The sequence below is a fragment of the Haemaphysalis longicornis genome, unplaced genomic scaffold (assembly GCF_048455015.1).
Source record: "Haemaphysalis longicornis isolate Haplotype H1 unplaced genomic scaffold, Haemaphysalis longicornis Haplotype H1 scaffold_1, whole genome shotgun sequence".
In the NCBI taxonomy this organism is placed as follows: domain Eukaryota; kingdom Metazoa; phylum Arthropoda; class Arachnida; order Ixodida; family Ixodidae; genus Haemaphysalis; species Haemaphysalis longicornis.
In genome coordinates, this window is record NW_027526203.1 from 96,032,529 (window position 1) to 96,045,550 (window position 13,022).

A 13,022-nucleotide genomic window follows, 5' to 3' on the forward strand; every position below is an offset into this window, starting at 1 on the left:
GAAAGTGTTTTTGTCCAAAAAAATTTTGTTCTGTTTCTAGCGGCCCCTTTACCTCCAGGGTTTAAAGCAAACTTACGTCTGTGAAAAAATTCATGAAAAAGTAACTTATCTTACAATGGCAACCATTTTTTGTGAACATCATGTTGAGGCCCTGGGCTGCTCTATGCCGCATTTTTAAAGTATTTTTCCTTTTTTTTTGCTTTGATTACGCCAGTCATAATATATACGATGTCGAGAATTTTCAAACATTTTTAGCAAATACGAGCACATTCTCTCAGCCAACGAAGCATTTGTACCTGTATCTCAGCACTTTGGAAAATTGGTAAAAACTATATTTACACTGAAAAAAGGTGAAATGTGCGAGAAAACGTTTGTCAAACTTGGAAAAATCTCCTTTCTGGCCCATATTCACCCTGAAATTGCGCATTGTTGTGCTTGTAGTAAAAATATCAAACACAAGCCATTCATTAGTACAAATGATCAGAACAGTTTTTGTTTTAGAAGAGAAAAAAAATTTTGTACTGTGACACTACTTCACCCCGTTGCTCCACAGAGCGTCTTCTCTGCACGGCATGCACCTGCCTGCACGAAGGAGGCGCGAGCCAGCGGGTTCGCGTTGCAAGAATACCCTCCGCCGCAATGGTATTGGTAGAGTAAGTACAGGAAAGAGGAATAATTCGAGTGTAACTGGGAAATGTACAACATGGAACTACCGGTGGTGCGCCCATTCCATGAGTACGGGTAACTCAACGGCAGGCTGGACATTGACGTGCATTTAAAGAAGCAGGGTATTATATACGTGGTATCTTTTAAGTATGCCGAAAATTACGAAATAAACAGCGGCGGAGTCATCGAGTTATACGGATTTATTTCTATGCTTCAGCGGGAATTGCATAACCCGATGCTTTAAATGCACATCTGATGTACAGCCGTTGAGTTACCCGTACTCATGGAATTAGCGCACCACCGCTAGTTCCATGTTGTACATTTCCCACTTACACTCGAATTATTCCTCTTTCCTGTACTTACTCTACAAATACCATTGCGGCAAAGGATATTCTTCCAGCGCGAACCCGCTGGCTCGCGCCTCTTTCGTGCAGGCAGGCAGGTGCATGCCGTGCAGAGAAGACGCTCTGTGGAGCAACGGGGTGAAGTAGTGTCACAGTACAAATTGAAATTTTTTTTTCTGTTCTAAAACAAAAACTGTTCTGATTAAACTTTCTGAAATAAACTGCGATCATTTGTACTAATGAATGGCTTGTGTTTGATATTTTTACTGCAAGCACAACAATGCGCAATTTCAGGGTGAATATGGGCCAGAAAGGAGATTTTTCCAAGTTTGAGAAACGTTTTCTCGCACATTTCACCTTTTTTCAGTGTAAATATAGTTTTTACCAATTTTCCACAGTGCTGAGATACAGGTACAAATGCTTCGTTGGCTGAGAGAATGTGCTCGTATTTGCTAAAAATGTTTGAAAATTCTCGACATCGTATATATTCTGAATGGCGTAATCACAGCAAAAAAAAAGGAAAAATACTTTAAAAATGCGGCATAGAGCAGCCCAGGGCCTCAACATGACGTTCACAAAAAATGGTTGCCATTGTAAGAGAAGTTACTTTTTCATGAATTTTTTCACAGACGTAAGTTTGCTTTAAACCCTGGAGGTAAAGGGGCCGCTAGAAACAGAACAAAATTTTTTTGGACAAAAACACTTTCAGGGAGCATTGTGGGCCATGCAAGGATGACCCACAATTTTCACTGAGCAAATCCGTGATGGTCGATTTTACGGCTGGGACGTTTCGCATGGAATGACCCAATTTTAAGTGCGAATGCACTTCTTAAGCGACCCTGAACCTGCGTCCACCGGCGATGTCCGCATAGCATACCCACGTGGGGGATTGGCCAGGAATCTCCTCGTCTTCCTTGGCAACGGGGGGAGATGGGCGCGCGCTGCCTGGCCGCTGACATGGCACATGCCCACGTGGGGGATTGGCCAGGAATCGGGCGTGAGAAGGGCTAATGCACCCGCTTAAAGGAGTACTGACACGAAATTTCAAAGCTGAGATCCGCTCTAGCAATCAAGTACAACGACAACACAAATGGATGTCTGTGAATAAATGCATCTTTCTTTCTTTGTAGTTGTGTGTGTGTGTGTGATCTCTCTTTCGCGAACATTACCGAACCGCGCAAATTCAACTCGTGCATTCGCACTTTCACATTCTTCCGCTCGGGGAAATGCGGGGAATTTTTTCTTTCATGCCGACATGCGTGCACGCCCCTACCGGGTCGAGGATTTTCGAGATACCCTGACTCGTCTGGCACTGCTCCCCGATGTTTTGACATTGGGGGCGTATCAGATGAATCACGTCTGGGCCGTGACTTTCAAATCAGCTGACGGCGTCAAGAAAATCCTGGCCATGAACGATGTCAAGGTAAAGGACCGGCGCTGCATCCTCATCGACCCTGCGAACCAGCACTCTAAGAACTAAAGGAGTCCCACCAATTCCCAAAGGGAATAGAAACCCTTGTCCCATATACGATTCCCTTTTCCAGCATCAGGCAACTCCCTTTTTAGCAGAATAGCCTTACCCTTCACAAGGGAGTCGCAGGCCTCTCGCGGAGAGGGGGTCGAGGTATTCTCACAGGAGTTGCGGGAACCGCGTCCGGCAATTCCCTCACCACGGATCGAATAATTCCTCCAGTCAGGGAGTTATACAATTCTTAACCAGAATCTTGCTATACCTCTGCCAGCCCTCAGAATTACCTTATTCCACCAAACAGCATTTTGCAATACTTCACCAGGAAGGGTTAGCGTACTCTTTTCAGAATCATTGTATTCTTTCAACCACAGTCCCATAATGCCTCCTCAAGGAGGGCTAGCTTACTCTTTGTCAGAACTAATGTATTCCTTTGAAGCAGGATCTATGCACTACCTGCGAGTTGCCGAACTCTACTATTCAGAGGCAGCACGATGTTACCTTTAACAAGACTACACTTTAGCATCCACAACAGCATTAGTGTCAGCCCTCTTTACTTCATGCTTACAAACTGAAATACAGTAAAATTACTTCACAAGTAAACATAGCAAGGCGTCTTTACAAAAAAAGCTGTCGTTTGTGCTTAGCCGAAAAAAAAATTAGACAAATCGTTTTCACACTGCATTTCATGCTTTATTTTGACATCCTCACACACTTCGCTCCACCTGTATTGCAGTTGCTGCTTTTATGACCGAAACCATCTGCTCTGTCGGTGGTAGGCCGAGCATCATCTCAAAAAGCAGACAGGTCCGCTTTGTCTTTGGGGCATACTGGATGTTGAAGGTCCAGTAGACCGCCAAAAGCAAAGCGAACCCGTCCACTATGTCCATAGCCGTCAGCTGGAGCTCTTCGAAGTGCACAGTCACGGCTCCAGATTTCTCCGCAGTTTGGCCCGAGAACAAGATCCTGGGGTAAAGGGAAGTCTCTCCTGGCTCCTGCATAAAAAGCACACAAATGCAAGTACCAGAAGAAACACAAGTAACAGTATTTTGCTCTTCCTTCCTCAGTGGACAAACCACTGTACAAAGCGATTCTCAGGAAAACGAATCGCTAGTTAGTAGTCTATACAAGCTAACAATTTAGTGACTACGCCAACGATTCATCAATGTGACATTCACAATTGTCTACTGATGAGGCAAAATGCTCCCTTTAGCAAATTTGAATTGCTGTGATGGTGATTGCTGAGCCTGATTCACAAGTACTACACTGGATTTCCCTTACTCAACATACAGAAGAAAAATTTGCATACCAGCTTTGAGAGCAAGGCCTCTGGCTTTTCTTTCACCAGCAGTGCAACTGAAAAGCCATCTGAGAAGAACGAGAGCACGGATTAATTTAAAGCATCGGGGTCCTGATCCCCTATTCAAATTTTAAACCAACAAGGTCCTCCTCCTCTTTTTTTCCAACCAACCACTTTCAGAAAAAGCAGCCAGACCAACAAGAGAACCTGCAACCTCAGGCCAACCTGCAAGCACTTGGTGTTATCAAAAAGGATGGCTTGAAGACAAGCAATATTACAGCAAAACTGTCAGCCTCTCATTATTGGAATTAATCATGGGATCAGTGAACAGTAACAAGGCCGAATCATGGAGAGTAACAAGAGGGAAGCAGAAAATAAATGCCGCACAACCGCATTCCTAATCCCCATCAATCTTGAAGCTGCACATCGAATCTTACTCGTGACCAAATAAGTTTGTTAAAAAATGCTGCAGTGTTTGGCAGTTTGAAAAAGCTACAGCATTAATGCACTGCAGTGGAAGCGACACATTTTTAATCAAGCAGAAAGTTGGTTACGCAGTTATGTTATGTCTCTAATGACATTTATAATAAAACACAACTAAGGTCAGTCGATGCTAGAAAGCAAAAGTGTATGCAAATGACACCATGAAGGCTAAAAGACACATTTTTATTTGCCAGATGACTATGGCAAAGTGACCAAAGATGAAGTGTCTATTACTTACAGCTGTCGGCCGCATCAGGCATCTTTGCTCTCTTTCTGCTTCCGAACGCCAGGCTATCAAAATATGTTGTTGAACAGCACTATTGTAGAATAGCCCCGGAAACATCCACGGGAAACACCTTTACGTCGTAGCGCCTGTAATAAGTAAAAAAAAGTTCACTATAATGCTAAATGCACGCTGCTTACTAAATACAGCATCTAGCACCAGTTTTACCACATGTCCGCGTGAAAATATTCAGCCTAAAGTTCTATAGCTTGTCAGCACTCGCTATGAAACAAAACATACTGCAGTATTCATTTTTCAATACTACGTTTTACGGTAGCCGTTACTTGGCTCTTTCTTGAGAAAACAGTACGGAATTTCACCGAAAATGGGCTTCACTCTTATTGCAGTCGCGCAAGGTAATAAGAAAAAAGTCCAATAGACAAAGCAACACGCCAGCGGTTCCGTGAAATTTTGTTGTGGCTACTGTAGCCACATAAACAATTAATCGCGATGAAATGACCTGCCGTCAACGTTTTATTAGCGTTAAGTATTGTTATCCAACAACACGGGACCAGAGGCTACAAGGCAACGCACTACACAATGGGTTCGGAACGCACAAACGTTCACGTTCTTTTTTTTTGCAAGACATCTATGCCAACTTGGAGGTTGAATTGAAACCTTGTGACCTTTGACTGCGTTATATTTTAAGGGGTAACCAAATAAAGCGACGCTACCAACCTAACTGATTGGGTAATAAACTGGTTACGGTGTTGCTGTCGCCGTCGCTCACTTCTGCCTCGTCAGACGCGCCAGATGGGAACGGAAACGACGGATAAGCCCGGCGGCAGTGTAATTACCTTGTCGCTCGACAATATATTTACGTTGCTCAAGAAGATAATGAAACGAAAGCCTAATTTATAGCTAGCGCTGGACACATGTACGATTAGTACACGCGATTCGCATGCGACTGATCGTTACGATTGATCGTTAGGGCCTGTTTTGGGTCGTTCGCTGGTCCGAGGAGGCTCACGACGTGCGACTGGCAAGCCAGATGCAGTCGTGCCATCATTGCGATCGAGAGTCCGCTGAGCCCCAACCGCCCGCAACAGGCTTGCGTTGCTCGGGTCGGCTCGGGTGTTGGGAACCTTAGGCTTAGCATTCTGGCGGACATTTGATCGCCGCTATCTGTGCAACTGCGGATGACAATCCGTAACACAACTTTTCACCACACTATCATCCTTTTTCTCGCATGTGAAACTTTATGTGGGCTATAACGGCCGTTTGAGCGATCGGTGACCAAGACATCTGCGTAGCCTGTTTAGCTGCTTTCGCGCAGGTATCGCCATCTCTCGACCGCTCGGCGCACCGCGCGCCGCGGCATACACGGCCGGTCAGCGCAGGCTTGCATAGCGGCAGATATCTGATCGCCGCTTTTAAAATAAGCCCTGACAACAATCCCTAGCACAATTTTTCACCACATTAACACCTACTTTTTCGCAAGTGGAAATTCTTCTTAGCGAACAGATTGATTCGGGAGAGCAGCGACAAGCGGTTGCTACCGTGGTCTGCGCCGGTTCGAGCCGCTGAGTGTGTCGAGCTGGCAGGCGCGGCCGGCGTAAGCGCGGACTGTTCCCGAAGGCAGAAAACGCTTCAAGATTGCTTGCTTTATCAATTTCTTGCGAAAAAACGCGCGGAATCTGCAAATTCAGCTCAGAGATCGTCGTAGTTAATCATAAAGCAAAAACAGTGGGCGGAGCGACGCCGACGACACATCGCATGCGCGCATCGAGCCATGTGTCTCAAATTCACGCGTACGGCTACTGGTGGCGACAGTCGTAACGATCAGTCGCATGCGAATCGCGTGTACCAATCGTACATGTGTCCAGTGCCTAAAGAAGCCAGCTTAATAAATCCGCAACTCTTATACTGCACACGAGTCTTGTTTCAACGCATGCTGAACGTCGTGAACCTGCGATGGGAGCACGGCCGCTTGTTCGAAAAACACAAAGCCGGAAAAAGGATAGCTAGAACTGGTGTCACACAAATGAAAGCACATGTATGTGACCACTTAATTCTTCGCAAGAACCAACAAGGCTAAGCAGCACTCACGAGCGCCAGTTGTTATAAATAAAGCTGAAGTTTTGGCGGGAACGAGCGCGAGCTCTCCCGTACTGCGCAAGAAAAACTGAAATGGTGACTTACGTTTTCAGCGGCGGCCGCAGCAGCCAAACGATGTTATTCCACCAGTCAGGTATACTTCAAACACAGCCACCGACACCAAAACGCACCTCACAGACACGTACAGGAGTACTACGGCGGTTTCAATGCCACAAAAGAGACGGAGACGTCGGAGAGACGCGTCCGTCCGCCAGCCCCGCCGCGATGAAAAGACCGCGCAAAGGTAAAACGCTCAAGTAGTCCGACGGACACCGTTGCGTTAGAACACACAAATGACCCATTCCTAGAGGACGTGTAACACTACCTCGCACGCTCTTTTGAATACGCTGCACTTTATTTTAAGTGCGCTTTGTTTCATGGCCCGGCGCTGTGGCTGTTTAGGTAACTACTTTTTCATACGATTTCAAAGAGTTCGCGTCCGCCATAGAGGTGTCTGCCTTTTTGCACACCTGAAAGCGTGCAGCTGAAGTTGATGGAGTCGATATACTGTTCTATTCTTTCTCGCGGAGGATATACGAACTCCATCGATGCGAGACAGAGTCGGTACGCTGTTCTATTCTCTCCCGCGAAAGGGGTACAACCGCCGCTTAGCTCCATCAAGAGCGGGGAGAGTTCGCCAGCAGTTTTATTCTCGTTTCCTAGTAGAGTGAACACGCCATCTAACGCCACGCGTGGTGCGGACGGTGTCAAACGACCCTGGCAGGAATAGGAACGCTGTTTGATTCTTCAACTACTCCCCACATTTCTTAGAGTGAGGAAGTGCGGCTAAAGCTGCACTGGCTGCTCTACAACGTGCCGGACGACGCCGTTCGCGCTGCGCTGGCACCCTACGGGCGTGTTGGCGAGGTGCGTAGGAGCGGTGGCGCGTTGACGGCATCCAGGACAAAGGCTCGACGCTGCGTTCGGAGACACTCAAACTGAAGGATGGCGTGACCATTGACCACCTGCCACACGAACTTCGTGTGGCGGGTGACAAGACCCTCGTCGTCGTCGCAGGAAGGGCCCCGCAGTGGTTACGCTGCAACCTCAAGGGGCACGTCAGGCGTGATTGTAAGGTGCCGAAGTGTTCTTCGTGTCGTCGCTTCGGGCATGACGCGAGCGCATGCGTGAAGTCGTACGCTAGCGTCACCGGTCCAACAAGGGATGATGACCTCCGCGAACACCTCATGGACGAGGCAGACGCGGAGGAGTCATCGACGAGGCGGCGAAGGAGCTGACGACGGCGGGACGGGTTGAGGTCGAGGCTGGCCAACGAGCTTCTGAAAAGGAGAAGCCGGTCCAGCCGAAGACGCCTCCCCTACTTGCGGCATAGAACAAGGTCAGCGGTACCCGAACGGCAAGCCAAGGGAAGACCATGACGTCGGCTCCCGTAGTGGACGTCGTAGACATGGACCTCAGTGGTGCCGCCATAAAGCGGCAGAGCGAAAGCAATGAACTTCTCAGCGGCGACGAGCCGCCTACCAAGCCGGTTACAGTTAGACGTCCGTGCTCTAACCCGAAGACCAGCGTCCCCCGAGACCGAACGAAGCCACCGGCTACGCCCACTTAGCACGTCGCTTGAAAAGGTACCATACCTTGGCTCTTTGTTTTTTCTGTTACTTCGAAGTGCCAACGGTCTAAATGGAACTGGGAAGTTGTGTCGCAGGAGTATTTTTGTTGTACGGGGGGTGGGAGGGGAGGGCAGGGGTTAGCGTTTATTGCAGTGTCTTTGAAGCCCTTAGAGGTTATAGTGTGTTTTTTTTTGGGGGGGGGGGGCGGTGTAAGGTCCACTTATGAGATTAGCGGCCAGGCGCCCGTGCTACGCGTGAGAACCCGCCGCTCTGTCTGGTGGCCCAGCACTGTAGACTCTACGCTGCAGTCGCCGCCAATTCGTCACGCCGCACACGGGAGACGGATTGTCTGGCCCACCGCATACCACAGGGATAATCCCCCATTGAGAAAGCAGACGGCGCCGCCGGATTTCGGGAACCGTCGACATGACGAGCGGAGGTGGTGGGATTACCGGCGTCGAAGCGCGCGCAGCGCAAGACCCCATTGTAACGCGTCCTGGCCGGCACAGTGCACTGTCGCCGTCTTTCGCTCTCATTCCGCGGGGTCGCACGCACCTGCTCGTCTGCGAGCGCGCCGTTGACCCAAAGATGGCGGCGCCTCATTGAATATTCCTTGGCGTGCCGAGTGACAGCTGTCTACGGGAATTTGGCTCTCCCTTACGCGTGTACGAAAGCTACAGGGGCGTTCCCGAGAGAGGGTGATCTCGAGGTTTTATGAGGCCGAACTTGGCCGTTGGAAATCGTTCTTGTCTGAGCGCCGAGCTGGGCAGTTCCCGGCGGGACAAGGAGTCTCGACCGTTGAAGCTAGGTTGGGACTTGTGAGCCCCCTATGCTAGAGGTTAACGTCGCGTCGGAGGTTTAGGGTACAGCGCCGTACCGGGCAACTAGACGTATCTAGCGGCGAGACAGAGTCTCGGCCGTCGTTTCTCGAGCGGTTTGTGTACGCTCCGAGAATAGGAGGAGAGTTAGACGAAGTTGAGGAGCTCGAGTGATTTGTGCGCACTCGGAGCTAGCGTCGAGCTGAAGTTCGAAGTTTTTCTTTTCATTACTCATGTACCCAGTTTTCCTACTGTAAATAGCTGTATATAAACTCGTCGTTTCACTTAATCAACCCCAACGCCTCGAGTTTGTCAATTCGACCGCCGTCTCCAAGAACTTCAACACCATCGCCCTGCCAGCCCCCTGCCAAATCAACCGGAGCCCGGGCGATTGGGTTCCTGATCGACACCGGACTTCGGGGAAACGAACCACAACCATCCTTACGGGGGGTATTTGGTGGTGTGTATGGAATGTTCAGAGTGTGCAAAATGTACTTTTTTTGGTGGGTTGAATGTAATTGTTGCGCGAGAAGTCTGATCCGTCATATAACATGGTCTATCAAGGCAAGCCTATGCGCATAGACACGCTTAGTGTCAGGGGGCTTGCTGATAGAAGGCGTCAAAACCAGTTGTACCGTCTCATGACAGATGAGGATCTAGATATAGTTGCTTTGCAAGAGACGAAGGTTGAGAGGGAGGATCAGACGGACCGTATGGTGCGGCCATTTTTGTCGCGCTACGACGTCTATCTCGCACGCGGTGGGTTTATCTGGGGGTTGTGCGCTCCTAATACGGCGAAGTGTAGGGGCGGCACCAAAGACCGTCACCGCGTCGGTGTCAGCACGGTTTATTGTATGTGACTTCGAGTTTAGTTTAGATGAATGGCGCGTTATTTGTGTATACGCCCCCACCAAAGTCGCCAAAAGGAAATTGTTTTTTGAGGAAATCCGCAAGTGGTGTAATACAGAAAGTCTAGTTATTTTAAAGGGTGAGGTGAGCTGCGTGTGTTCCGCACGCGATAAAAGTAGCTCGTTCACTTTTAGAGACGGAAGTACGGTGGTACTAAGCGATATAGTCGCCGACTTTGCACTGGAAGATGTAGGGGATAGCATGAGTAATGCTGGTTCCGTTAGCTATACACACTTCCAAGGCAATAGCCACACGCGACTAGATAGGGTGTATTTATCTCTTGATCTTCTGCCGCAGTGTGAAAATTATAAAGTGACTTCTGTCTCGTTTAGCGATCACTGCCTGGTATCGTTAACGTTAGGCAGGACCGCAAAGCGGGGAAAGGCCTTTTCTTGGGGCTTTTGGAAAATGAATAATAAGTTACTGGAAGACGACGTATTTGCGGAGGAAGTTACCACATGCGGACAAAACATTTTTAGCGGCAAAGGCGACACAAACATTATCTTTAAATGGGAGCTTTTTAAACAAGTAGTAAAATGAAAGCACTGGAAAGATCGGGCGCACTTAACAAGGAGGACAAACCCAAAGAAGCTCTGCTACGAAGTAGCTTGATGTTTGTGTGAAGGAATAATGCAAGTCGCCGGGGGCGTTCAAGGATGATATTCGAACACTGAAGGTGCAGCTCGAGGAATTGGATAAGAAGAAGTATCATGGTGCGCTTGTACGCGCGAGAGATGAACGATTCCTGCTTGGTGAAGCGCCGACTAAAAGGGCGCTCAGCTCTGAGAAAAGATATGCACATAAAAACATGATAGTGGAAATCGAACATGATGGCGCACTGTGTAACGACCAGGCAAGCATCGAACGTAGCTTCTGTGACTACTATGAGAAGTTGTTTGCTCGTCAGTCAATTGATGCAGTGCAGTTTGAAAACGAGTTTATGTGTTTGTTGCCACGCCTGAGCGAAGAAAAAACAGCAAGCATACAAAGTAATATTACAGTCGACGAAGTAAGGAGGGCTATTGACGAGCTGCCCTTACAAAAATGAATGTTGCGATCCTATTAAACTTTTATGGAGTTCTTATAGAGTCTAAAGGAACTCATTAGAAACTCATGGCAGACTCATGACCTAACGAGTCATTCTGTAAGATCTCTAGAGAATTTCAAAACAGACCTCCCTATAAAAACTCACTCTCCCCATCTCTATAAGATCTCTATAGAATTTCAGAAGAGTCCTCCCCATAAAAACTCACTCTCGTCATCTCTATAAGGTTTCCATAGAATTTCAAAAAAGACCTCCCTATAAACACTCGCTCTCCCCATCTCTATAATATCTCTATAAAATTCAAAAAATACCTCCCCATAAAAATTCACTCTCCTCATCTCTATAAGATCTCTATAGAATTACTAAAGAGACCTCCCTGTAAAAACTCACTCTACTCAGGCTCGATAAAGATTCTATACAAACTTTACTGAACGTGTTCAATAGGAGATCTATGGAGTGTACTCTATGAAAGCTGTTTTGAATTTTTGTAGGGTCTTCACTATAGCAACTAACTCAATAAAGGCTCACTAGAAATTCTATTGAAGTTTTAACGTGATAACTCAAGAAAGTTTCTTTTGGCTCACTTTGAAGTTTTTCATCCAAGTTTTTTCGATGGACGCGGTGCACGGAGAATGAAAACGTCTGTTACATATGCAGGTTAAAGGATGCATATACCGCGATCACCAAATTTGTAATCTTAAAAAATTGATATAATTGGCTTCAATAGTTTGTGGAGGTCACTCCCAGCAATTTTGGCAGCTATATAGAGCGGGGCCGGAGATGCATGTCGAAAATCAATTTTAATTGCCTCGCCGCGAGAGCCTGCGGATTGCCACGGCACTAGCAAAAAATGCGAAAGATATTAATTCTCTGCTGGTTTTGCACGTACGGGTGATGTCAGATCTGAAATGCACTAAGGTGACTATGCTTGTTGGTTTACCATGATAGGGAAGTGCGCTGTAGCTCCCCATCACATCAGATCTAGCTACCCCGTTCCGGAATGGTAAGCACTCTCCGGCGATGTTGTTGCCAATGGTCTCGTTTCGCCAGGCAGTTTTTGTCACATATATGGCATCGTCAAATCTTGCAAAGTGAGAAAAAATGAACGCTGTATATACAGGCTCTCAAAACTAATTGAAGACAGACATCATGAACAAAAAGTGAACTCTAATGTGTTCCAATTAAAACTTAAATCCGGTAAATAACGCCTAATTACACAAATTTACAAATTAATTTTCGAATTATATTTATATAAATTATATTTATATTCGAATTATATTGATATAAAAATATTTCGCTGCGGTCTCGAAATTATATTTCGAGACCGCAACGATGGCTCAGAGGTACAGCACTCGCATCGTATGCGGGAGGTACTGGGTTCGTATCCTGGTACCGCCGGGCACCCACCGGTTTCTGTAATGGGTACAGGCGTCCCTGGTCGAGTGCGGACCCTTGAGAGGGGAATCCACGCCTGGAAAGGTGCCTTTACCCCATCGAGGGGCCCCTGACCCTTGTCCATCTGGTGGGGCCCCCGGCCATCATGCCGCGCTGCGCCATTGCCGGGGGTGAAAGAGTCTGGCGGCATGTCCTGCAACAGGCGGTTGCGAGTTGAGCGTCCACCGTGGCTGTGGAAGGCACCATGTGCATTCGTGTGCCTTGGTGGCGCCGGGCACCTACCGGTAAAATAGGCACAAGCGACTCCCCGGCCTGGCGCTCGGCCCTTCTGTGGGACTACAACGCTTGGGAAGTTCACCGGCTTGCACGGGAAATCGCCCCTATGGAAAGGCGCGGCTGCAAAAACGCAGGAACTTCTAACCGCAGCGATGGCTTTGAGGTACAGCACTCGACTCGTATGCGGGAGGTACTGGGTTCGAATCCTGGTACCGCCGGGCACCCTCCGGTTTTTTTAATGGGTACAGGAGTCCCTGGACGGGTGCGGACCCTTGAAAGGGGAATCCACGCCTGGAAATCGCCCCTACGGAAAGGGGCGGCTGCGAAAACGCAGGAACTTTTTTTTTTAGAACTTTCAATAAGTACT

At 47.9% G+C, this 13,022-nt stretch overlaps 1 protein-coding gene across 1 annotated transcript; it reads right to left on the reverse strand.

The window, feature by feature from the left end:
* Positions 1–3,185: 3,185 nt before the first annotated feature.
* Positions 3,186–4,531, reverse strand: LOC144142488 (uncharacterized). Its single transcript, XM_077674072.1, has 3 exons — positions 4,500–4,531; positions 3,788–3,846; positions 3,186–3,473 (listed from the first exon to the last, which is right to left on the reverse strand). Exons 1-3 carry the CDS (start codon positions 4,519–4,521, stop codon positions 3,186–3,188), a joined length of 369 nt encoding a protein of 122 aa, XP_077530198.1. The 5' UTR covers positions 4,522–4,531.
* Positions 4,532–13,022: the final 8,491 nt, after the last annotated feature.

What these genes read in the sequence shown, in the direction of transcription:
- LOC144142488 (XM_077674072.1), bottom strand. Translation starts at nt 4,521, where the DNA reads ATGCCTGATGCGGCCGACAGCT. An exon ending in GCCTGATGCGGCCGACAGCT is followed by an intron (nt 3,847 to 4,499) that starts GTAAGTAATAGA and finishes CGTTCTTCTCAG; the next exon opens with ATGGCTTTTCAGTTGCACTG. An exon ending in AGGCCTTGCTCTCAAAGCTG is followed by an intron (nt 3,474 to 3,787) that starts GTATGCAAATTT and finishes CTTTTTATGCAG; the next exon opens with GAGCCAGGAGAGACTTCCCT.